Source organism: Centruroides sculpturatus, unplaced genomic scaffold, assembly GCF_000671375.1.
Source record: "Centruroides sculpturatus isolate CEXI.00-Female unplaced genomic scaffold, Cexi_2.0 scaffold203, whole genome shotgun sequence".
In the NCBI taxonomy this organism is placed as follows: Eukaryota; Metazoa; Arthropoda; class Arachnida; order Scorpiones; family Buthidae; genus Centruroides; species Centruroides sculpturatus.
Genome location: NW_019384324.1, coordinates 833,511 through 857,839, shown reverse-complemented (window position 1 = coordinate 857,839; position 24,329 = coordinate 833,511). Strand labels below are relative to the sequence as shown.

At 44.1% G+C, this 24,329-nt stretch overlaps 2 protein-coding genes across 2 annotated transcripts; both read right to left on the bottom strand.

The window, feature by feature from the left end:
* Positions 1-6,282: 6,282 nt before the first annotated feature.
* LOC111626435 lies at positions 6,283-7,011 on the bottom strand. Its single transcript, XM_023369806.1, has one exon. It carries the CDS (start codon positions 7,009-7,011, stop codon positions 6,283-6,285), a length of 729 nt encoding a protein of 242 aa, XP_023225574.1.
* Positions 7,012-14,166: 7,155 nt separating this feature from the next.
* On the bottom strand, positions 14,167-14,754 carry LOC111626425 (ribonuclease H-like). The gene has a single exon (XM_023369798.1). The coding sequence runs from the start codon at positions 14,752-14,754 to the stop codon at positions 14,167-14,169; it is 588 nt and encodes a 195-aa protein (XP_023225566.1).
* Positions 14,755-24,329: the final 9,575 nt, after the last annotated feature.

Below are 24,329 nucleotides of genomic sequence, written 5' to 3'. Positions count from 1 at the left end.
TACTTTTATTGATGTTAATTTTCATTCCAGTGGTATTGCAGAAGGTATTGAGTGACTAAGTAATTCTATTAAGTGAGACATTGTCATTGATAAAAAAGTTTATATCATCAGCATGGGCTATGTATTTGATCTTTTTGTTCATACCCGGGATATGGATGGGGGTGATCAGGTTGTCGTTGTTTATCATATTTAGTAGACCTTCGATATATACGGTAAAGAGAATCATTGAGCATGGGCACCCTTGCCTAACTCCAGCTTCACAATTGATGTACTCTGATTCTTTTCCATTGATAACGATTTTAGTTTTAGGCTGTAGATAGAGATATTTGATTTTATTAGTTTCTTCTTCGTTTAGACTTTAGGCAAGTAAGCATGCTCCATAGTATTTCCCTATTGACTGTGTCAAAGGCTTTCTCTACGTCAACCGTGAGGATGGAGAGAGGTGCCTTCCTTTTGATGTAAATATCTTGTACTAGATTCAGAAACATTGTATTGTCTTGTATTGTCCGGTCTTTTACACCTGCGGTTTGTGTTGCACTAATGTGGTTGCGGAGAATATTTTTGAGTCTTGTAGCTAGGATTATACTATAAATTTTGTAGTCCGTGTTTAATATGGTGATTGGTCTGTAGTCACACACTTGTCTGGTGGTGTTACCCTTTTTGTTAATAAGATTCATCTTGCCTAGATTAAATTCTTGATTTTTGGTATCAATGTTATAAAGTTTGGAGAGGATCTCTGTCATATCTTCTTTATAGAATTTGTAAATTTCTGCTGGGAGCTCATCTACTCCGGGAGCTTTCCTAGTATGGAGTTCATCTATGGCACTGGTGACATCTTCTTTCGTGATTTTTTTATTGATTATATTCTCGTTTTCGGTTTTTTCTGGTTTGATTTCTTTTTTGATCCTCTCCCATAGTTCCCATTTGGTGTTAGGCCTTCGATACAGGTTGTTGTAGAAGTTTTGGAACTCTGCTATAATTTTATTTTCATTTTATGTTCGAGTTCCGTTGATTATTAGACTGTTTAGCGATGCTGACTCTTTTGGTTTCGGTTTTCTTTTAAAAAGTATATTTTCTGCGAATCTCTCGATCCCTAGTTTGCTCATTCTGTACTTTATATAGGTATCTTTTATTCTGTTTTCCATCTCTTTGCTTATTTCCTGTTCGAGCTGTTTAGCCTTTTTTTTTGTCTTTACTTGTGATTTCATTACTAAGCTCTCTTTGTAGGTGCTTTAGTCGGTTAAAGTTATTTTTTTTTAGTCGTAGCCATGTTTTGTTAGTAATTTCGATAATCTTCTTTTTTGTTGTTTTCCAGGTCTCCCATGTGATATTGGTTTTTATCTTGTCTAGGGTGTCTTTGACCTCTCGTTGGAAAGCTGTGTCGGAGAGGATGGTATTGTTTATTTTAACTTTGTTTATCTGTTTTTTGATGATATTGGAGACTAGGGATAGATTAATGAGTTTGTGATCCGAGATCTTTTTTCCATGATTGACTAGTTGGTAGATATTAATGCTTTCAGTTTTTCCAGCATCCCTGCTAAGATAGATCCTATCCAGTCGTTCCTTTATTCCTCTACCTTTCCAGGTGTATTCCTCAGCTTGGGGGTAGAGTGTGCGGTAGGCATCTTTGAGTTCGTAACTTTCTATTAAGTCTTTCAGGATACTACAGGATCCATCTGGATGTAGGCAGACATTTTTATCCCTTTGATTTAGTACGCAGTTGAAATCACCGCCAATTAGGAAGTCTCTCTTTCCGATTAAGTAATTTGGAAGAAAATTAAAAAGTTCTTTGCGCTCAGCAAGTTGAGGGGGGCGTAGCTTGGGGGTAGAGTGTGCGGTAGGCATCTTTGAGTTCGTAACTTTCTATTAAGTCTTTCAGGATACTACGGGATCCATCTGGATGTAGGCAGACATTTTTATCCCTTTGATTTAGTACGCAGTTGAAATCATTGCAAATTAGGAAGTCTCTCTTTCCGATTAAGTAATTTGGAAGAAAATTAAAAAGTTCTTTGCGCTCAGCAAGTTGAGGGGGGCGTAGATCTTAGTAATTTGTTATTAAAGTTGATGTCTACTGTCAGGATTCTGCCGTTCGTGTCGGTTCTAAAATCGTTGACTTTGATATTGTTACGTATCATTGTTATTACACCGGAACCCCTCCTAGGGGCAAAGGAGATATAAATATTATACTGGGTGAATATTTTTCTTAACTTTTTTAAGTCATAGAAGTCATAGAGATTAGTGTCTTGTAACATAAGGATGTCTGTGCTGTCAGCCAAGGTAAGGTTCAGCAGATAAATCTGTTTGGCCTCATCTTTCATGGCCGATAAAATTAATGTCAAATCTCTAAATATGTTAGATCTGAATGTTGTTATTGGATTGGGCATTTATTCTTTCACTTTTTCTTACCTTTTTCTTGTCTGCGACTGTTATAATGTTTTCTACTTTCTCGATTAGTTCTTCTTTAGTGAGGCTTGCGTCTAGGCTTATTGATAGTATTTTCTCCTTCACAACTGCTGCATTCTTATGCTCTTCTATCCTCTCTTCTAGGCTCTCCTCCTTACTAATATGTTTTTTTTCTATTCTATCAGTTTGTCTATTTGTTACTTCCTGTACCTCTTTGTTTTCCTGATACTCCGTTGTCTCTCTACCACTTTCCTGATTTTCATCAGGTGTTTGGTTGTCATTACTCTCTTTCTGAGTGTTATTGTTGTCATGGTTCTCCCTAACTTTGTCTTGCTGTACTTTTTGTTTTTCTAAGCTTCTTTCCCTTTTTCTCGCTTTTATTTTGTTTCTACCTCCTGATTTGTATATTTCACTTAATGTAGGTTTGGGGCATTTTTCCTCCATACTGTGTATTTGTTGGCAGTTGTAGCAGTTGGGGCATTCCCTTACAAGATGGTTGGGACTTTTGCATCTGTGACATAATTTTACATTGCAATCTTTTATCTCGTGCGACAGGCTCCCGCATCGCCAGCATTGTTTTTTTTGCCCTACGTATAGTAGTTCTACTTTGCTTCCCAGTATCTCCACAAAGTTTGGGAGGAGCTTTCTAGTTTTAATTAGTACCCTGTAAGTGTCCGTTTTGAATTTTCTATCATTAACTGTGACTGTGTGGACTAACACTTTACTGACTTTCCTGTAAACCGAGAGAACGCTTTTGACTATCTCCTTATCAGCCTTGTTAGGCACAAACCTATCAATGACCATTAAGAGGTCTTCGTCAAGGCTCTCACAAACAACATTAGAATTGCCTACCTTTAAAGTGTGGCCGATGATCTTCTCTTTCGCCTCCACCGTTGTGAGTCCTACTTCGATCAGGTTGTTTGGTTTATAGTAAACCTGTTCCACTTCGCCCAGTTGGCCTATGATGTCTTCACATGCCGTTATTATATCAGTCATCTGGACTTGTCCTTTAGCAGCAATCCTAATTGAGCGGATCGTAGTATACTGTTTTATCTTGTCCTCACTCAGTTCTGTATCCTGGTCCATGTCCATTTCATTTGGTTGCAAATGTTCGTTGACTTGTTCGTTGACTTGTTCGTTGATTAGAGGTGAGGAGGGGTGCGACATCACTGGAGGGTCAGCATCTGTGAAGCCCACCGTCAATGCCAGGAGCTAGGTGGACCACGAGAGGGGCCGATGTCACTTGAGCATAGGTGCTGGATCTGCTCAGGGTATCCATGTTGATGAGGCTGCGATGACACAGTACACAAGAAGGATGGAGGAACACACCACTGCGGTATCCACACAGTTGAAGAGTAAACTCCCTATAGTAGCACTAAGCACAACACAACGATAATCCACCGGATATAATGGAACACCACACAAAACAAAGCGCGCACCACAAAAAATGAAGGGGTAAGCACTGGGAGGGAGGGTGACAAAAAGCGCCAAAAATGCAGAAACTGCTGACTAAGATCAAAAGTGAGGGAGTAGCAGTTAAGGTAAAGAGGCGGGGAGCCTCCTGGGAAAGAACCCAAGAAAAGGCGGAGGAAGGGGGGAGGAATAAAAAGTGGGGGGTGCAGCGGGCTGCTTGCCCCCTAGTAGTAAAAGTGTGTTCGAAAGGTCAGCGAATACACAATGTGTTTCAACTGTGCAGGCCAACCTTCGGCAGAAGTTAGAAGACTATAGGAAAGCAAAAATAGACGTTAGGCTAAAAAACTTACCAAAAACTGGAACAGATACTGATTCTCATAAATGTTATACGGGGGGAAATAACCCCTGCGAAGTGACAAAAGGCAGCCACCCGCATCCGCAATAACTGCTTAATCCTTGAAACAGTACCTCCTCGCTGCACAGAGCCCCCACCTTAGAATGTAAGGCCGTTCTCTGTGCTGCGAGGATAGAAGAGACTACTAGAAATATGACAGTGGTTGTTGCCTTGTCACACAAGCCAGTACGGCAAGGGAGTCAACGGCCATAAGACTGGAAAAGACAGTATCCTATCCCATTGAACAGGTGACAAGGGAATCATTGGATAAATAGGAACTGGGCAGAAACCGCCAAAAAAGAAAAACATATAGTCTTGTATAGGGGAAGACACAGGGAACAGACAAGTCGAGAGGAAGGTGAGGACCAACACGCAGAAGGGTGGAGTCCACATTCCAAAGAGGACAAAACAGAGGACTTAAAACATAAACTATTCTATCTTACATGCTATTGTGCACTTAGGAGGATAAATCGTTAAGAATTGGTTTACCGTCCTTTCAGGTCCAGAGGATCTGGTTGGGGGTATTCCATAGAGAATTGAAATTTGCCCGTGACAGAGATTTAAAGTCCGAGAGCAGCTTGCGAGCTTAAGCCTCATGGATTTTGATACGAAAGAGGCGGTGGGTGGTGTGTTTGTGATCAAACACCTTCCTGCACCTGGCCAACCATATCTCGTGTTTAGCCATATGGATTAGGAGACTAGTCACATAGGGAGATACAGTNAGTGAATTTCAAAAATTCCTACTAACGGTTTTATAGGTCAACAAGACGACACCTGGATGCAAATATGTGAAACAGACTGTATAGAAGACGTTACCGTCAAGTGCTGGCATCTGTTGGCAAAAAATTTTTAAATTTTCGAATTTTTACAAAGTGTCTACGAATTGACACTCTGGTGAATTTAAAAATAAAATAGGGTGTCTACGAATAGACACCCTGGTCAACTAAGAGTTTTAACTATGAATCCAAAACAATCTTTTTGCAATCAAGTCTAGGTACTTAAGTCTTAATTGCACAATTTTCAATCATAACTCACATAAGATGCAATACGTTCAGGAGACACAAATTTTAAATAGCTACGTTTGACTTTTTAAACAAGTGCATAGTAAAGGCGCGAGTACTGTGGCTAGAATATATAGTGTGTCGTTCGTGTCTAAAAACAGGTTCGAGATAAGCGCTTTACACTAGAGGCACTGTTGTCACTACTGATGTNACGACACCTGGATGCAAATATGTGAAACAGACTGTATAGAAGACGTTACCGTCAAGTGCTGGCATCTGTTGGCAAAAAATTTTTAAATTTTCGAATTTTTACAAAGTGTCTACAAATTGACACCCTGGTGAATTTAAAAATAAAATAGGGTGTCTACGAATAGACACCCTGGTCAACTAAGAGTTTTAACTATGAATCCAAAACAATATTTTTGCAATCAAGTCTAGGTACTTAAGTCTTAATTGCACAATTTTCAATCATAACTCACATAAGATGCAATACGTTCAGGAGACACAAATTTCAAATAGCTACGTTTGACTTTTTAAACAAGTGCATAGTAAAGGCGCGAGTACTGTGGCTAGAATATATAGTGTGTCGTTCGTGTCTAAAAACAGGTTCGAGATAAGCGCTTTACACTAGAGGCACTGTTGTCACTACTGATGTTGTTTACATTCATAGCAATGGAGCTAAAACTCTATCCTCGCCACAGAATAATTATACTTTCGCCATTATAGTAGAATCAGAAATCCCGCGTTTTTAAAACATTAATTATTTCTATAAAATTAAAATAAGTTTTATATTTAATATAATTGAAGTTATTTTTATAGAAGTTCTAAATTATCTCGCACTTAAATTATGTCAGAGTTTCATCTTTATAGCAATACAGTATTTAAACTGTCGAAGAAAACATTAATTCGTTAACTTTATAATTAGTAATATGTTAATAAATCAATATTAACTCAGTATTATTATAATTGTAATGGATTAAAAAACTTGATACACACATTAACATGAAAATATTTTTATTTCTGACTAAAAAATTTTTAATGAATTTATTTTGTATGTCTTATTTTTAAATATTATTGTTTTTTTCTTTTTTCTTCCTGACATTTCTGTATTTGTTTCAAATAAAAATGCATTCTCGTTATAATATAAAATCTTACAATTTTTTCAGTTAAAGCAAGTTTATGAATATCACAACCTACATATCTTGTCTTTTTATTTCCTAAATTAGATAAAATATCAAGTATACTCTCTTCATGTAATTTGTTGAAACTAAAACACTCTGTAAATAAATTTTCGATATCACATATAAGATAAAATAGTGGCATTGAAGGATATATCAATCCTCCTTTATCAAACTCCTTTGTAAATCCTGCACATTCTGGATGTATATCAGTTGCATTAATAGATTTTGCATCAAGACACTTTTTACAATCAGTGCAGGATGTTTTTGGTAAAAACTTTTTTACCACATATCCAGAAATATAATAAATTAATTGCAAATTACTGTGTTGATGAATAATATCTGAATGTTCTAGTTTCTCACATTTTAAATATTCATTAGTCTTTAATAATTTTTTGCTTTCAAGAAAATTGTCAATTCTAAAAAATCTGGACTGATCATTCTTCATAAATTGCTGTTTTGGATATATTAAACAGCTAATAATATTGGGAAAAGTATTGCCATTTCTTGGTGTTTTAGCTAAATTGTAAAAACTCAAACTTTCCACAATAGTTAAAAATTCATCAGGATTACGATGGTCATTACAACCCTTGGATTGTCTGATGCAGAGATGCAGCCGCATTAGGCGGCACCACGAGGGGGCAACATAAAAAACATATAAGGGGCAGAATTTCAAAGACTTGCGTCATACTTAGAAAATCTACCACATGGCCCTGGTAAGATACACCAAATAATAATAATTATAGCCTATATAAGACTAATAATTTATATAAGGGGTGGCAAAAAAACATATAAGGGACGGCATTTTGAAGACTTGCATCATACTTAGAAAATCTACTGCACGGCCCTGGTCTAATGATACTAAAGAGATTTTCCAACTTATTTTGACTTAATCTTGCTGTCATCAAATATTTATATCCTAATTCTGGGGAATAGGCAAATTTGGAAAGATAGTTGGAATAGCATCTGACACAAGTTTAAGACAATCTCTAGGAATTGTAACTTCTTTACCATTAATTATATGTTTAAACTTCCGTTCAATAAACTGCTCATCAAAATGAAGCTCGCAAACACAATAATATTCATAAAAAATTTTGTCACTGCGAGGAATTAACTTACTCCATTTTTTTCGAAGCTCTTTGTCTTTTGGGGCCGAAAATAATGTACGTTTCTCCTTTACATTATTTCCAGTTTTGCAACCAGGTACAAAACAATGCCTTTGTAAATTCTTATTTTTTCAAAAATGGGACGAAAATCGTTCTACACAAAGTCAAAAACAAACGAAAAACCACTGAAAATGCTTTATGTAAACTGATCTAAGTAACATTACAACCGAAGCGAGTGCCCTCTGGTGAGGCATAAAAACGAGAACCTAATGTATTGTAGGAATAAAATAGCGAACGACACACTATACATTCTAGCCACTGTAGCGCGAGGCTCGATCGTATTTACACAAGTCAACGCTTGAGGGCGTGGATGCATAAGCATGAGAACGCTCGTCCACACTTGTCGACTTTATCAATCAACGATTCGGCATAATTTGGATANCAATGCCTTTGTAAATTCTTATTTTTATAAACTTCAGACATTTTTTTTTTTTTCAAAAATGGGACGAAAATCGTTCTACACAAAGTCAAAAACAAACGAAAAACCACTGAAAATGCTTTATGTAAACTGATCTAAGTAACATTACAACCGATTCGAGTGCCCTCTGGTGAGGCATAAAAACGAGAACCTAATGTATTGTAGGAATAAAATAGCGAACGACACACTATATATTCTAGCCACTGTAGCGCGAGGCTCAATCGTATTTACACAAGTCAACGCTCGAGGGCGTGGATGCATAAGCATGAGAACGCTTGTCCACACTTGTCGACTTTATCAATCAACGATTCGGCATAATTTGGATATGTTTCAGCAATAATTATCAATATCACGTTTTTCTGTTAAATTAAAATAAAAATTAATTATAAAAATTAAAAACCTAATTTTCGGGCCCCAAAAATTACGGGCCCTAGACACATGCCTAGGTTGCCTAGGCCTTAGTCCGCCCCTGACGTCTGGGGTCGCGTCTTTTGTTAGCCACAGAATCCGTTAACTGAAACTTTTGAACCAACTCCAGAACATATTTTGCATTACAATATTTGTTTTGATAGCGTTGGATTAAATGAATTTGCAGTAAGATAAGCATTTTCGCGATTTCTGAAATGAAGAGTTACTATTTCTACCCTTTCAGCAATTGTGTAAACCATAATAATTATGTTGTACAAAATTTATAATAAACAAATAATAATTCAATCAGAATTTAAGATTATTAAGTGGTCAAGCTTAATGTGAACACTACAAAAAAGAACATCTGGAAACAGATAGATCATAAAATTAAGGCTGATAATGTGTTATTTTTTTCCTTGCATATGCGGTCCAGCTTAAAAAATTTTTTGTGTTACCTCTTTCTGAAATAAATGTTATTCATTCTTTTATTAACTAAACAGAGTTTTTAAAAATTTTTGTTATCTGTTGTATTCAGAATCGCAAAAACTTTATTGCAGATGTTTCCCTTGAGAATAAAATTGACCTGTCCGAGCGATTTGCTTGGACGAACTCGATAACTCTGCCGTTTCCTTCTCGTTGGCCCACCCTGTATATTATCCTGTTTCCTACATTTCTGTATACGCAAGAACGCGTTAATACAGTTGTATTTCTGTAATACTGACACTTCCATCGAAATATATTTAGATGGAAGTGTTAGTATTATACTGATTTTCATAAATGTTATATGGGGGGAAATAATCCCCTGCGAAGTGACAAAAGGCAGCCACCCGCATCCTCAGTAACTCTCTAATCCTTGAAACAGTACCTCCTCGCTGCACGGAGCCCCCACCTTAGAATGTAAGGCCGTTCTCTGTGCTGCGAGGATAGAAGAGACTACTAGAAATATGACAGTGGTTGTTGCCTCGTCACACAAGCCAGTATGGCAAGGGAGTCAACGGCCATAAGACTGGAAAAGACAGTATCCTATCTTATTGAACAGGTGACAAGGGAATCATTGGATAAACAGGAACTGGGCAGAAACCGCCAAAAAAGAAAAAACAACTAGTTTTGTATAGGAGAAGACACAGGGAACAGACAGGTTGAAAGGAAGGTGGAGGACCAACACGCAGAAGGGTGTAGTCCACATTTCAAAGAAGACAAAACAGAGGACTTAAAAGTTTAACTATTCTATCTTACATGCTATTGTGCATTTAAGAGGATAAATCGTTAAGAATTGGTTTACCGTCCTTCCTGGTCCAGAGGATCTGGTTGGGGGTATCCCATAGAGAATTGAAATTTGCCCATGACAAAGATTTAAAGTCTGAGAGCAGCTTGCGAGCTAAAGCCTCGCGGATTTTGATACGATAGAGGCAGTGGGTGGTGTGTTTGTGATCAAACACCTTCCTACACCTGGCCAACCATATCTCGTGTTTAGCCATATGGATTAGGAGACTAATCACATAGGGAGATACAGTGCCTTTGCTAAAAAGGATGTGAAGAACAACGTTCTCATGTGACAGAAAGGGCAGACCAAAGAGGGGAGTTATTCAACTCCAAATCTTCCTTGCAACTCTACAGAAGTAAAAGAGATGTGCTGCCGTTTCAGGCGAAAAATTGCACATTGGACAGTTCTCACTCACAACGTAAACTTTGATAGACCGGAGCTTAACTTTGGTGGAGAGTGCATTATGCAGTAACCTCTACTGTAGTTCGATGCAGTGTTCGGGAATAAGCCCATCAAAACATCTGCGCCAAACAGTGGCCCAGTCAATAGAGGCCTGAGTGTTTAATGGACAGAGGGATAGCAAGGTATCGGGCCTAAGGTGGCGATAGATTTCGCAAGCCTTAGTTTTATTCGAAGGAATATTCCCAGATTGGGAGAGACTGAGTAGGGTGTGTGTACCATACTTTCACAAAGGGTGGTGGATCCAGCACCTTGGGCATGAGGTTTACCTTGTAATCAGGTAAAAGTAACTTAAGGCGATACCCAAGAAGCTATACAGCTTACTTACCGGGTGATCGCGGGCAGTAAGGGCAAGGACCAGCTGCCTAATTTGGGTAGCAGCAGAGAAGAGGGTGGGTTCAAACATAGCCCAGCCACCGTTTGCTCTGGTATTATACATTATTTCTCTACTAACCCATTCAGGTTTATTGCCCCAGACAAAACGAAAAAGGAGACGATTAATATGCCTAAAGCCTGCGTCCAGGCCGAAAACAGAGGCATAGTAGACACAAATACCAAACATGATGTTTTTGTAGACAGCTATTCTACTTGGAAAGTAAAGAGAGCTTTCCGTCCAAATGGAAATTTTATCCCCAATTTTAACTTTAATCTCCTTTAAGTTATGTTTGGCCGAGTCGGCACCAAAGTATATACCTAAAATCTTAACCCTACTGCTCACAGGGATGTCAGAGAAAGACACAGGTAAAGAGATGAAACCAACAAGAGGCAGAAAGGAAGGTTTCCTCTTATTAATGACAGCTCCAGAGGCCTGACAGTACCTGTCAAAATGGCAAAAAATTCTGGAGATAGCCCAGTTGTCTTTCACAAAGAATGTGAAGTCATCCACATGGGCCACGAACTTATAGTAGTCTGATTTTTGTAGTATCCAGGCATAGGGTAACCTGAGATACTGAAGTATCTTTGTATCTCATCCAAGAGGGTTTTGATACTAAGGGAGAAGAGAAACATGGACAGAGGACATCCCTGCTTGACTCCCTTACCGAGCGGGAAGGGGTCAGAGAGATGGCTATTAATATTGATACGGCAATGAGCCTTACGATACATAATTTGGATTGCCAAAAGTACCTCGTCAGGTATACTATATTTTTTGAGAACGTGCCAAAGAAAACCGTTGTCTACACGGTCATAAGCTTTCTATTGATCAATCGAAAGCAGAGCTAATGGCCATTTCCTGTTGGAGCAATACTCGCTAAGTAACCTAATAAAGCTTAAATTATCTAAGATACACCTATTGGGAACACCTCCTGTTTGAGTGTTAACAATACTGGGGGTCAGGGCGGAACCAATTTTATTGTAAATAATGCGCTCGTAGATCTTATAGTCTACGTTGGTGAGCGTTAAGGGCCGAAAATCATGGACAGTAGTGCAGTTGACTAACTTGGGCAGAACAGAGAGCTGACCCAAGTTGAATTTAGAAATACTAGGGTCTTCAGGGGATAGAGATTTATAAACAATTGGGAGAAGGGAGGACAATTTATTGGAAAAGACTCTATGGCACTCGGCTGGTAAGTTATCAGGTCCAGGAGATTTGCCTGCATGCATTGCTGAAAATGCAGATTTCACTGAATCCTGAGAAAAAAGATGCGGAAAGGGATATGAAGGTAAGCCGTAGGAATTGCTCTTGTCATGTCTTCCCATTGAGAAGAGTTGACACGAGTAGGAGCGAGTAACTGAGAAAAGTGCTGAAAGAACATCTCGGTAATTTCTTGGTCATCAGAAGTTAAGGTGCCATTGTGCTTTAGAATGGAGGAGACATTAGATTTAGATTTATCATTGCGATAACGGCCGAAACGCCTCGGAGTATTAAGGCAAGAGACCTTGTACCCCTCATAGGCTTATTTGAATCTACTTGTTAAAAGGGCAGAGATGCTGGCAGAAGCCTGCTTGACGAGACCTTCAATGTGTACCCAGTGTTGTCCTTGCTGCAGCGACAGTCAGACAAGAAGCGTTGAAGAAGCCGCAGTCAACAATGTCTCTTGCAGCGAAGGCGCCTATCGGTGGAGCGGGCAAGTTGGAGGACCTCCCCCTTAAACCGACATCAATCCTCTATGCTGACAGTGGATAGCGAAAGCATGCTTGTTAGTAGCTTGTCCACTAGTGACAGAAATTCCTCATCCCTAAGAATTTCAGGGGTGAGGCGGAAGCGGTTACGTTTTGAAGAGCAGGATAGGTTGAAAGTTGCCATTACCAGAGAATGGTCCGAGAACCGATTACCCTGGAAATGGAGAGGTATGACAGAAAATTCGGAAGCAGAAGATGGGATGTTAGAGTACGTTCTATCCAACCTTGGCTTTATAGACCCATCAGCGTTACACCATGTAAAGATAGAGTTGCCAGGCAGAACAGCAAGCTGCACATCTTTTAAGGCAAAGTTACACAAGAGGTCTTCAAGTTTTTTTCTAGTACTATCAGGGAACCAGCTACCTCCTTCCTTGTCTTCAGGACGGAGGATCACATTCCAATCACCTAAGACAAAAATGTCCCTATTGGTTGCTAAATAGCTACCAAGAATTTGGAAGAAGTCCGAACGTAAGCTAGGCCTAGTCGAGCCATAAATACAAACAACCCTAACAGTTTTTTTTTGTTTTTAACAATATCTAAACAAACTATCTGTTCGTCACTATCTGTGATGAACTGTTGGACTGTGATACTGGAGGAGACGAGGAGCACTACTCCTCCACTCTTGCCCCTGGAGAAGCTATAATAGCTATTATAGCCCCTAATCTTAGGCCTAAAGGTCCTAACTCTTTGCATGTTTTCAAAATACGTTTCCTGCAGTGCTAGAATGTCTAGCTGAAAGGAGGGCAAAAAGGGAAGCAACAAAAAGCTGGCGGGGAATGGACCGAAGTCAATTACAGTTAAGGGTTGCTAAACGTATTTTGAAAGACACGTTATAGTTAGTGGGTTAGTATTCCTCCTTACTTGGGTCGGAGGACTTGCCAGCCCTGGCTTTCTTTTTCTTACATCTATTATGGCAGGTCCGTTTACTGGGCCTGCCTTCCATCCCTGAGTCAGATCCTCCAGCAGCAGACTCATCACTGCTGGTTTCTCCTTCTCTCCCGTTTACACTAGTTTTACGACTAGTTTTACTCCTAGTCCTTACACTACTTACGGACCGCTTCCTACTATCTAACTCAGAGCTATCCTCTTCTACCTTATTCACTAACTTATTTCTATCACCAGTTTCTACAATCGGAGCTGGGACTGGGACTGCTTCTTCAACGACCATAGGGGCAGCTTGGGCCTCCGGCAGGACAATGGGAGAGGAGACAGGGACAGAGGCGTCTACTGACACCTCTGCAGTCTCATAAGGAACTCTTTGCCCTGCCCTGCCTATTGGCACCACAGGGTTTAAAGAGACTATGCCTTGTTCATCGACTGGTCGGTACCTGACACGGTAGACAGGGACGTCATAGCTGGGCCCTATGATGCATCATTCGGACTCCCGTTTGCACCCCGGCCCAGCTCACTAACTTGGCATAACTTTTGTATGTGCAGCCTGTACTGCACTTTGGTCCACATCACTAAACATTTTGTAACTCACACATAAATATAGGATACTCAGACTAATACCTACATATAGTAGGTATGCGGACAGCGGGGCCCTTACCCCAGAGGGAGGACCCAATAAGCCAACTAGTTTTATAGATCAAGAAGATCTATGACTTTTCCCATCAATTCCTTTAGTTTCTTTAGGTTCCCTTTACTAGCTGCTAGCGTTCGAAGTACTTGTTCAGGGGGCTTAGACCAGTCAACTTGGTCCGCCCCTAGGCGGAAGTCCCTTGTTAGGGGACAGTCAAGTACGTAATGCCTCGCGTCGCCACGAGGACTACCACAGGGGCAGCTACCATCTCCTTGTCCGAATTTGGACTTGAAGTGGGGGAACCTCCCGTGGCTAGTTAGGACTTGAGTCGATAACGAGCAACAACTTATCGGAGTGAGGCCAACTACAGGCACGAAGGCGTAGGTTGATCTGCCTACTGTACTTAGAGTCCAGCTCTCTCACCAGCTTATCATCAATCTCTGCAGTAGAGTACCTTTTATGTATGTAGTCGAGGGGTCTACCATCCTCGTAACAAATGGGCCACTGGCTCCCGCCTTTGCCAGCTGATCGGCCCGTTCGTTGCCCAGGACACCGGTGTGGCCTCTTACCCACCGCAGGGCAACGTGTCGCTCGTGCCTCGCCCTCAGTACCCTACCTCTGATCTCGTGTACCAATGGGTCACGATGGTACCCGTCGCTTAAAGCCTGTAACGACGACTGGCTATCTGAGTAAACCGTGACCGGCTCAGGACCCGGGTGTAGTAGGATCCACTGGGACGCCCCCTCCAGGGCCACCAGTTCTGCCTGGAACACGGACGCCTCCTCGTTCAGTCTGACAGTTCTGCTGTACACTTCAACTCCGTCGGAAAAGACGCAGTATGCGGTGCCTACTAAGCTGCCGTCCTTTGAGCCATCGGTGTATATTTCAACACCAGTACTAGTCGGTTCACCGACTTCCCAATCGAGTCCAATCCTAAGGGCAGGATGGATCTTTAGCACGTCTGTCTGACGCCTAAGTCTGATCGGGTACTTCCGATTACAATGCATGTGCATGGCCTCTCTACCTTCCACCGTTGTTCTGTAGAAGGCTGCCTCTTGGCTGACTACCAGAGGCAATGGGAGCAGCCCGGCCAAGACCAGGCACGCGTGATCCGCAAAGCAGCGGGATGCTGGATCGAGAGTAGTGCCCTACTCTGACAGACGTTGGCGGTGTCTTTCTACCAAACGCCACAGGCGTAGCATACAACGCGCTCCACGCTCATCTTGTAGATGGTACGAAGCGCCTCGCCACTCAGCCCGTAATCCTGCCTAGCTAGTCGTGATAGTGCCGCTATCATTCGGTTCGTCCTGACACGGATGTCCCGCAGGTGGGGAGTCCAGCATAGTGTCTGGTCGATGATTACATCGAGGTACTTTAACTCATTCACCCTTCGGATGGGGTTGCCCCGGATGCGGTATATAGGCCGGCGTGCCAATACCCCGCTTCGGGCCACCGTCAGGGCCTTTGATTTCTCGGGGCTAAAGGAGAGCTTATGCAGTTTCCCCCAGCGAACGAGCTGTTCTATTGCTTTGTTGCCGCGAACCTCCATGTCGCGTCGACTGTAGCCTGCAACTACTAGCAATAGGTCGTCAGCATAAGCCTGCAGTTGGACTTGGTCCGGAAGGATCAGTCGCAACGCCGTGTCTGCTAGAACGTTCCACAGCAGGGGACCAATGCAGGAACCCTGTGGGCAGCCCCTCTCGAGCGTCCTCTCATGCCTGCCACCTGGCGTTTCATAGACAACCGAGCGGTCACTCAGGAAACTCCTGGAAAGTGATACAAGGGCGGTCGGCAGGTTTGCCTTCCTCAGCTCGCCCACAATGGATGGCCACCAAATGTTGTCGAAAGCCTCAGCGACGTCCATCGAAATGAGCGACGTGTGGAGCCCCTGCCGGCGGTTCTGGCGAACCAGTTCCACCGCGCGATGTAATGCATGGCAGGTCGACATGTTCGGGCGGAATCCATATTGGTGCGGGTGTAGCTGCCCTTTCCGCTTGAGATAGAAAAAGATTCTATCGCTGAGGATTCTATCAAGAATTTTCCCCAGCACTGGTAGTAGGCTGATCGGCCTGTAGGATCTGGGCTCGTTCTTCGGGCGCTTCTCCTTATGAATGAACACAAGGCGTGCCCGCTTCCACTGCACTGGGAAGTGACCCAGGAGTAGACACTTCTGATACAGTACACGGAGCAGGTTAGGACGTACCTCTTGCAGAACTTGTACCATCTCGGCCGTGATCCCATCAATGCCAGGTGCCTTCCTCTTCCTTAGATTGCCCACAACGTGGACAACTTCAGATTCCGACACCGGCACGGGTAACTCGGCCTCAAGAACAGGCAACTCCGCATCGTTGCGAAGCCGCCGTTGCTCTTCAGTGTCCTCAGACCGCTCATCACACGGAAAGTGCGATTGGAGCAGCACCTTAATCGACTCCTCCTGTGTGGAGGTTAGGGTTCCATCCGGTTTTTTGAGGGACCCCAAGACCGTCCTACGCTTTAACTTTCCCGCCACTAGCCTGTATGGTAGGCTGAACGGATTTTCGTCACTGATCTGCTGACAGAAACTGAGCCATGAGGTTCTCTTTGCATCGTTCAATTTGTACTTGTACTCGGCGTTGGCCCTCTGGAACTCCAGTTTCCTGGTCGCCCGAAGGTCATCGTCCCTGCATCGTTGAAAGCGTCGGCGGAGCGCCCTCACACGCTTCCGTAGGACACTCAGTTCCTGGGTCCACCAGGGAACTGACCGGTGGTTGCTGGGCCGCCGTAGCGCAAGCGTGCAGTCTCCTGCTTCTCTGATCGCATTGGTGAGGTTTGCCACAGCTTCCTCCAGGTCCTCAACACTCTCAACCTTAGAAACTTCGGTAACGATATCGACTGTCTTTTCGGTGAGGCATTTGCTAAAGCGATCGCGGTTTTTAGCAGTCAGTTTGTAGCGACTGTCCTGCCTATTCGGCGGGCCGCCCATCACTTCAAAGGCGATAAAGCGATGGTCACTACAACTTTCTGCATCGATCGTCTCCCATTGCGAGGTGAGTCTCAGCATAGCGCCACTAACAAGTGTCAAGTCAGTCCAACTCTCGCCCGATGGAGAGGAGTAGGTAGCAATCCCGAACAGATCGTTCAGAATGTGCAACCCCCAACCCTCCGCCGTGTCCTTCATCGTGTTCCAGTCAGGATCATCAACCGGCGAGCCCCACAGCGAGTGTTTGGCGTTGAAATCACCACCCAAAACGACCCGATTGTGGACCAAGATAACCCCTTCGAGTTCAGTCAGAAGGCAACTCAGATTAAGTGACGGCGGGCGATAACTGGAGACGACAGTCCAAGCACATGAAGGTGTCCGTATTTCTACGGTTACCACGAGATGGGAAACGTGGACAGCATAAGCATCGACGTCCCTGCGTGTGAGAATAACTGCAGTTCGACAATCGTCACCTTCTTGGGCGAAAACGCTCTATTGAAGGGAGAGGCCACTGACCTTTCCTTGTACTAAGTACGGCTCTTGGAGCAGGATGATATCAATCTCCCGCTCGACTGCTTCTACCCGTAGTTGGGCAATTGCAGCCCGACACTTTTCAGCATTAAACTGCAGTAGACTGCAGCCTACATTCTCGTCATCCCGCATATAAGTTGTATTATTATCCGACTCGAATGATAGGAATTGCCAATCTAAGGACCGTAATCGGTTTTGGCCCGAACTCGTTCTAGTTCCCGTGCATAACACGGACAGCTAGCACTCATGGCAGAGTGACCCGTACCCAGCTGTAGGCCAAATTTTCTATTTGCCTCAGTGCAGTTGACGCACCGAGACTCAGATGCCTTACACTCTTTATAGGAGTGGTCATGGGCACATTTGCTACATTTTTGGGCTGCCGCCTTACAGCCCCGTGCGATATGCCCGAAGGCATAGCACTTGTAGCACCGAGTGCAGCTCAAGTATTCCCTCACTCGGTTGCGGGTCCACCCCACATGGAGTCTCCCCTTCTGCAGGAGAGCGTGGAAGACTGGCGGAGAGACTTCCAACACCCAGTTGGTCATCCCTCCTTTTCCCTTAAGCGGGAAACAGGGCCGCAGGTCACCAGTCTGCAGCCCGAGTTCATTTTGAACTCTAATTGTCTCCACGAGACCGTCGCCCTTGACGTCCGGGTCAACGTCGAATAAAATGACCCTCGGTCGGCACTTCTGGGGCAGTCGGCAGTTGACCGTCTCTCTGTGCTCTTTGGGGCCCTCCGTCAATTTCTTTTGTAGCTTCACAACATCCTGGCTCCTTCGTACCTCCACCAGGATGCCGTTGTTTCGAACACGGCGCACATTCTTAACACCGATTCCAAGCTTGGTCGGGTTGATGTGCGCCTTCAAAAGCGAGTTTGTAGTGTCGCTAGTCATCGATTCTTTCGCCGGGTAGACCAGGAGCGTGTGCTCCGTGGGAAGACCCCTGCGTGGCTTGGCAGAGTCCCGTGCCCCTTCTTGGCGAAGCTTTGGGGCCGGACGGGCAGCAACGGCGGCGTACGAAGCGCCACCGGCATGCACTGCCTTGCCAACGTCTTTCTTCAGCAGTGAAAGCGTGGGTGGTGGCAATTGCTTGCCACCAACGACCTCTCGCAAGGTCTTGTTCTCCGCGCTGAGGGAGGCAATCTCAGCCTCCTGAGCGGACTGAATCACGGCAACCTTATTGAAAAGGCCGTAGATTACGGCGCAGGTTGACTTCTGACAACGATTGTCAGTGCGTGAGAGGAGCTTTGTCAGCTCCTCAAACACGCTGTCCATTGCTTCGCGCCGTTCTTCTACCGTTTTAAGCATCTCCCGTGTCTCCACGGGCGCCGATGACGGTGTTCCAGCTTTAGTGGCCGGACTTGTTTTCCCGGCCACCGCTGCGGTAGGATTCTTTTTCTTGGACTTAGACTTAGTCCGTGACCCACCCTTGCTTTTGGTGGAGGGTTTCCCCTCCCCCACGGCCACCGCAGCCTTTGCGGGTTTTTCTTTAGACTTCTTGGTCTCGGATTTCCCCGTTCTGGCTTTGGCCGCCATTGCCCGTCTTTGTTTATGCTTTTGTCTGGAGTTGGTAGGCGCGGGCTTCCACTTGCTTTCCTCACCAGAGGTAGCGGAGTCGAAAATCTTCCCAGAATCTAGACTAGAGCGATCCGAATCGGACTCGCTGTTTACTATGGGGATTGAGACTTTTACAGTCTCTATGGGCCTATCCTTTGTAGGTTCTTGTGGTGGATCAGCAGCGGGCGGCTTACGCTTTTGCAGCGTCTGCTTCTCCATTGGCTCAGTGCCCAACTTCACACCGCCTTCCACTTGCACTTCCTCCCTCAACTTCTCGCCACGACACTGAACATTTAGTGTATCATCCGCACACAACACGCTTGCCAAATTCTCGCACGATTTAGCCATGTTCGTCATCATAATAAGAAAAATAAACAGGGGATTAGGGTGATCTCGACCTTTCACGGGTGCCCTGAATCCGTTCGAGAATCAAAGTATGCGTTTAAGAGCCAGCTCTGACTTCGGGCTTACTGAGGGCTCATTTTGGCCCTCTTATTGCCAGGTCGTCACTGCTTAGCCCGCTGCCGGGACAGCTACCCATTTAAATGGCCTCCTACCCAAGGTTACCCCAGCCCGGCTGGTTGCTCGGCTTGGGCCGCCCCATCATCCCTACTAGGAGATGCTCTTCCCGTTTCCAGTCCTCCGAGACCATATACGGCCATCCAACGCATCGTCAGGCCTTTAAGCACCACTCCCCCCCAAGGACATAAGGAAGTTGGCCCTATGTCCGAGGAGTGGCTCTGAAAACTGCCTGTCAGGATAGATACCAGCTAGCAGGGTCCTACAATCCACTGTAGGCGCTACCCCCTGACCACCAGCGAGGCTTTGGCTACGGGAGTACGACTCCTCGCCCCACTGGCTTCGGCATGCAGGCCATGGTCCCCAAGCCAGCACCAGGTGTGTGAAGCCCGGTCTTCCTCTTGGGAAGCTGGTTCTTCTTTTACCGGACAGAAGGAGCTTTACGTGGTCTGCGTTACCACGGGCTAAGGCTAAGTTGACTGCATTCAACAGCCTTTTGGCGTGAAACATCGGCCCTGTGCCACCGGGTGGATGCGGGAGTTCGCTTTGCATGTCTCAGATTTCAGGGGGTGCGGATTGTCAAGTCCATGGCCCCCAGTCTCTGTGCCGACATGGGATTTGAATCCGAAAGTTTCGGCGTCCACTGTGTGCTTCTATGTGTAATATCAGGGACATAACCCATCAGCCCAGGGTACAATGTGCATCTCGCTACAAGCAGACGATTTAACCGTCGCGAGTAGGGGGACTCGGGACTGTTCACCGTAGCAAAGAGTCCCTACCACGTTTCAGCAGCGCCCCTATCGAGTGCCGTCACACCGCAGGCCAGCGGGTGCCTACACTTCCATCGGCAGAGCTACCAACTTTCGTTAGCAATTGCCAACTTCAGTCGGACAAGCTCAATCGACTACACTCTGCATATCTCGTCCGAAGACAAGCCCTCCCTAGGAACCATATTAGCGACGGCTACAGCGACTATTCCCCAGCTTCCGGACTTACTGAGGGCTCATTTTGGCCCTCTTATTGCCGATACTATTAGGGACAGCCCCGCGCCTCGATCGTATTAATCTCCCTTCTATATTGATGTGAGTCTGCATGCCACAATGCCAATAAGCAGCTCTAGTGGCCATCCGCACCGGCGGGGATAGGTTCCAGAATAGAGAGACATACAAAACCCCGCCGGAGTCGCCCTCGCCGTAGTGCGGCAAACATTTTAAAGGCTTGGTACACAGACCCAAAGCCTAAGATGTAATAACGCCTCTGGAACCTTCGGCTCGAGTCGTAAGACTCCATCAACGATCTAGACCAAGACGAGTCTTTCGGGACCCATTACCCGTCGTCTCTCACCGCCGGGCCCCCCCACCACGACCAGGCTCGGTTCCCTACTTGGGGGGGACTGACACCTCCATCTCGATGTTGTCTGAAGCAGCTGCTTCTTTAACAGAACCCTTAGAATTACAGGATAGGATACTATGGTCCCCCGAGCAAACACGGCACGGCTTCGCACAAAACTTAGCGGCATGATACCTGCTATGACAATTGTCACACAGGCTTGCCTTGCAGTCCCGCTGCTCGTGACCCAGCTCCAGGCAGCATCGGCAGATTCGCTCGACGCCCCTGTATCCAAGAGTCAGGGGCACACCCTCATAATAGACGATGTTAGGGATAGGCTTCTTAACTTCTATACAGATTTTTACCATGCCTGTGTCAATATGCAGGCGGCCCGGGACTTTCAACATTGACACAGTCCTCACGGCCCCAAACTGGCTTATTAACAGGCGTACAGCCTTTAGGTCCATTTCGGGGGGAAGAAAGCAGATGAAGACAGTAGTGATGTCTTCATCTAAGGGGACAGGGAAAACCCTGACATTCTTTACCACGAAACCCATGGTAACTAGAAGGCGGCAACTCTCGGTCGATCGAAACCCAACAAAGTACCGGTCTTTGCCCATGGGCGCAAACCGGGAAACCTCCCCTGGCGCTAGGGTGCGCTCGATGCCATCCAGAATCTCGTTGACAGTCGAGCCTTCTGGAACGGTGACATGGGCGCTAAGCACCCTGCGCATCCTGCCATTAAGGACGGCAGGCTTGGCACATTTATGCTGTGCAGAGACACCAGCATTCCACTGCTCAGTGTTAAAAAACTTATTATTGTGAGCAGACACTGAAGCTGCTGGAGCCCAACGTGCTGCCACTTTAGCGAAACTTACCTTCTGGGACACTGAGGGCCCAGAAGTGGTGGGAGCAGTCCCACTAACTTCATTACTAAAGCTGGCCTTGGGCCAGAACCGCTGCCTTATCGGTAGTAGTCACCTGTCTAGCCTAACCAGACTGAGCAGTAGAAGCCTTTGCAGACTTCATACCGACCAGCCTGACCCCCTTGAACGTGGGCTGTTCCTTGGCACTAACGTGATTGGAAACAGGCCCAGGGGCAGGTTGACTAGTCTTAGAACTGCGCTTACCTACGCTAACTATATTTGCCTGACTACCAGAAGAGGAAGCTACTTTTGCCTCGACTACCATTCTAGTAGTAACTGGACCCTCAGTTGGAGTAGCATCCTCCATTGGGACACTATCCGCCCAAGCGGCAGAAGAAATACCCTCCATGGGTATAAGAAGAAAAAAGTAAGGAAAAACCCTACTGTAAAGATGGGGCCAATCGTGGGGATATTGGCCCAGATTTCCCCGCGAATATGCTAGAAATGCGCAGGCAGGTTCCTCCAGTGCAAAAAGGGAAAACTTGTTAGTATTATACTACCATGTTACATACCTTCGTTTCACTGTCGATGTAGACACATCTAAATCTAGCTCTATTCTGTGCATAGACGCTGTTTTGAATGGGCTCGCCTTGCTGCTACTTTGGAGTTGAGCACCCTGTTCTTTGGTTGTTTTTAGTGCTCAGACCGGCGCCTTTCTCGGCGACACAGAGCCTGTGTCTCAGTGCAATCTTACAATTTGGGACATGGCTCTTGTTGCTATATCAAACATCGCAGCAATCTCTTGCTGCGTTACTCCTTCCTCATGGTGCCTGACGATTAACAATCTTATTTCATTTGAAATTGCCTTTGGCATGTTGCTTTAATCAGTTTAGCACTGCAGCAAACGGCTTTATATACTGTCTCTTCCCTCGACACATTATGCAAATGAACCCCTGACTTAAGCTGAGGCAGGGGCTCATTTGCATTGTGATTACATATCTCAATGCAAATGTGACTTGTAACAAGCTGATGCTAAACATTCCTTCGGTGTTATGGTTGATCTCCAATGAGTGTCTTGTTTCTTTAAATATTTCTGTTTTCTTCAATAAAACATGAAACGCATATTGCGACATTCAGAAATATTCAAAAAATTTTGTTTCGTCTTCTATTAATTCTTTATAAAGTGTATGAAATGCCCTTTCTGTTCACCTTTTTGTCCATGCTTGATGAATCCACTTGTGGCACTTTCCTGATTGGATTTGTTTTTCTTCTTTATCCAAACATACTGTACAGCTATTGCAGCCAATTCTTCCTCAGAAAACTCCATAACTACTCACCGAGAGAATGAAATAAATACTGCAAGGTCAGGTCACTGTTGTGTGTAAATACTCGTCACTGTGCCATGTTCGACGTCACTTTTACCAAACGGTCACTGTTGTGTGTAAATCGACTCTTAGAATTTTAACAACCTGACATGATGTTCCCTTTCATAATTAGTCTTTCCCCTCTTCAAAATTTTAATGTTCTAATTACTTGTATATGAGCGCCTTGTCAAAGGCCCATTTCTACTGGAGGACACTTGTTTACCTTTATTCGTCATGTCTTGCATTAATACTATTTTTTTCATCTTGATTTTATGTGACTGGCACAATGAATTCAATTTTTGATCAGTTTTAACAAGAGTTTTTTTCTCTAGTTCTGTTTTAATAAATTTCTCTGATAAATGTTTAATTTTAACCCTTTTTTGGAACCTTGCATTCTGTACTACTAACATATTGCTGGATTCTTGATGTTTTTCATCGACATTTATATTTATTATTACATTGCACAGATGACACTGAATATTTTTCTCCTTTTTATTTTGCAAAATCTCATGAAGTTTGTTTGTAGTCAATCTTTCTGCCATTATTCCATTTTCCAGTTCCCTCACTAACAGAAATTTTGAAATTTCACTCTACAAGGCGCCATCTGGTGTTAAAACCACACTGCGTTTTGTAGATTTGCAAAATACAGTAGACCCCTATAACACGGTAGACACGTTCTGTTTTATATGAATTCCGTGTTTTACGAGTCACTTAAATACATGAGCCAATTACAGCCTAGCACGCGTGTAGTTTAGGGACTATGGCTATTTGAGAGGTTTTCTTTTATAAAATTCATCGATTTTAGACTAATTTGATTCAACATTTCCAAAGCACGTATAATTTTTTGGGAATAATCCATATAAACTTTGCTATAAACAAAAAATTGTAGGATTACTTACCGAGTGTGCACCGTTCAACGACGCCATTGCTTAAGCTTGTTTTCGTCGCAGAGCGGCACATTGAACGGCGGTTGCGTGTTTCCTGATAAGTTATTTTTCTGTGAAAAATTCGCTGAACTTTGGAAACTTCATTAATATAAATATAATTTTTATGGCCGTTAAATAATAAATGGTTTTTAGTAGGTCTGCTGCTCATTTAAACTCAATGGTTTGTGCAATATCCACTATTGGTCTAGATTCGATCAATCCTGTAGCGACACAAGTCGGCGATGACGTTTTACCGTATTATACAAGTCTCTTTTAGCGTGTTTATACGAATATAATCTCAATTTTTTTGCCGTGTTATACGAATCCGTCATATATGAACGTGTTTATAGGAGGTCTACAGTATATATGGAGGTTAGATGAGTGAAATTGCTAAACTGTTAAGAAAATAAACTAGGAGATGTGGACGAGAGGGGGTGACGACCATCGTTGAGAAAGGCAAAAAAGACGATTCGCTTGTGCCACTAACTATAGGTGGCGTATGAGTCAACTAAAATGGCTGCCACAAAGGGTA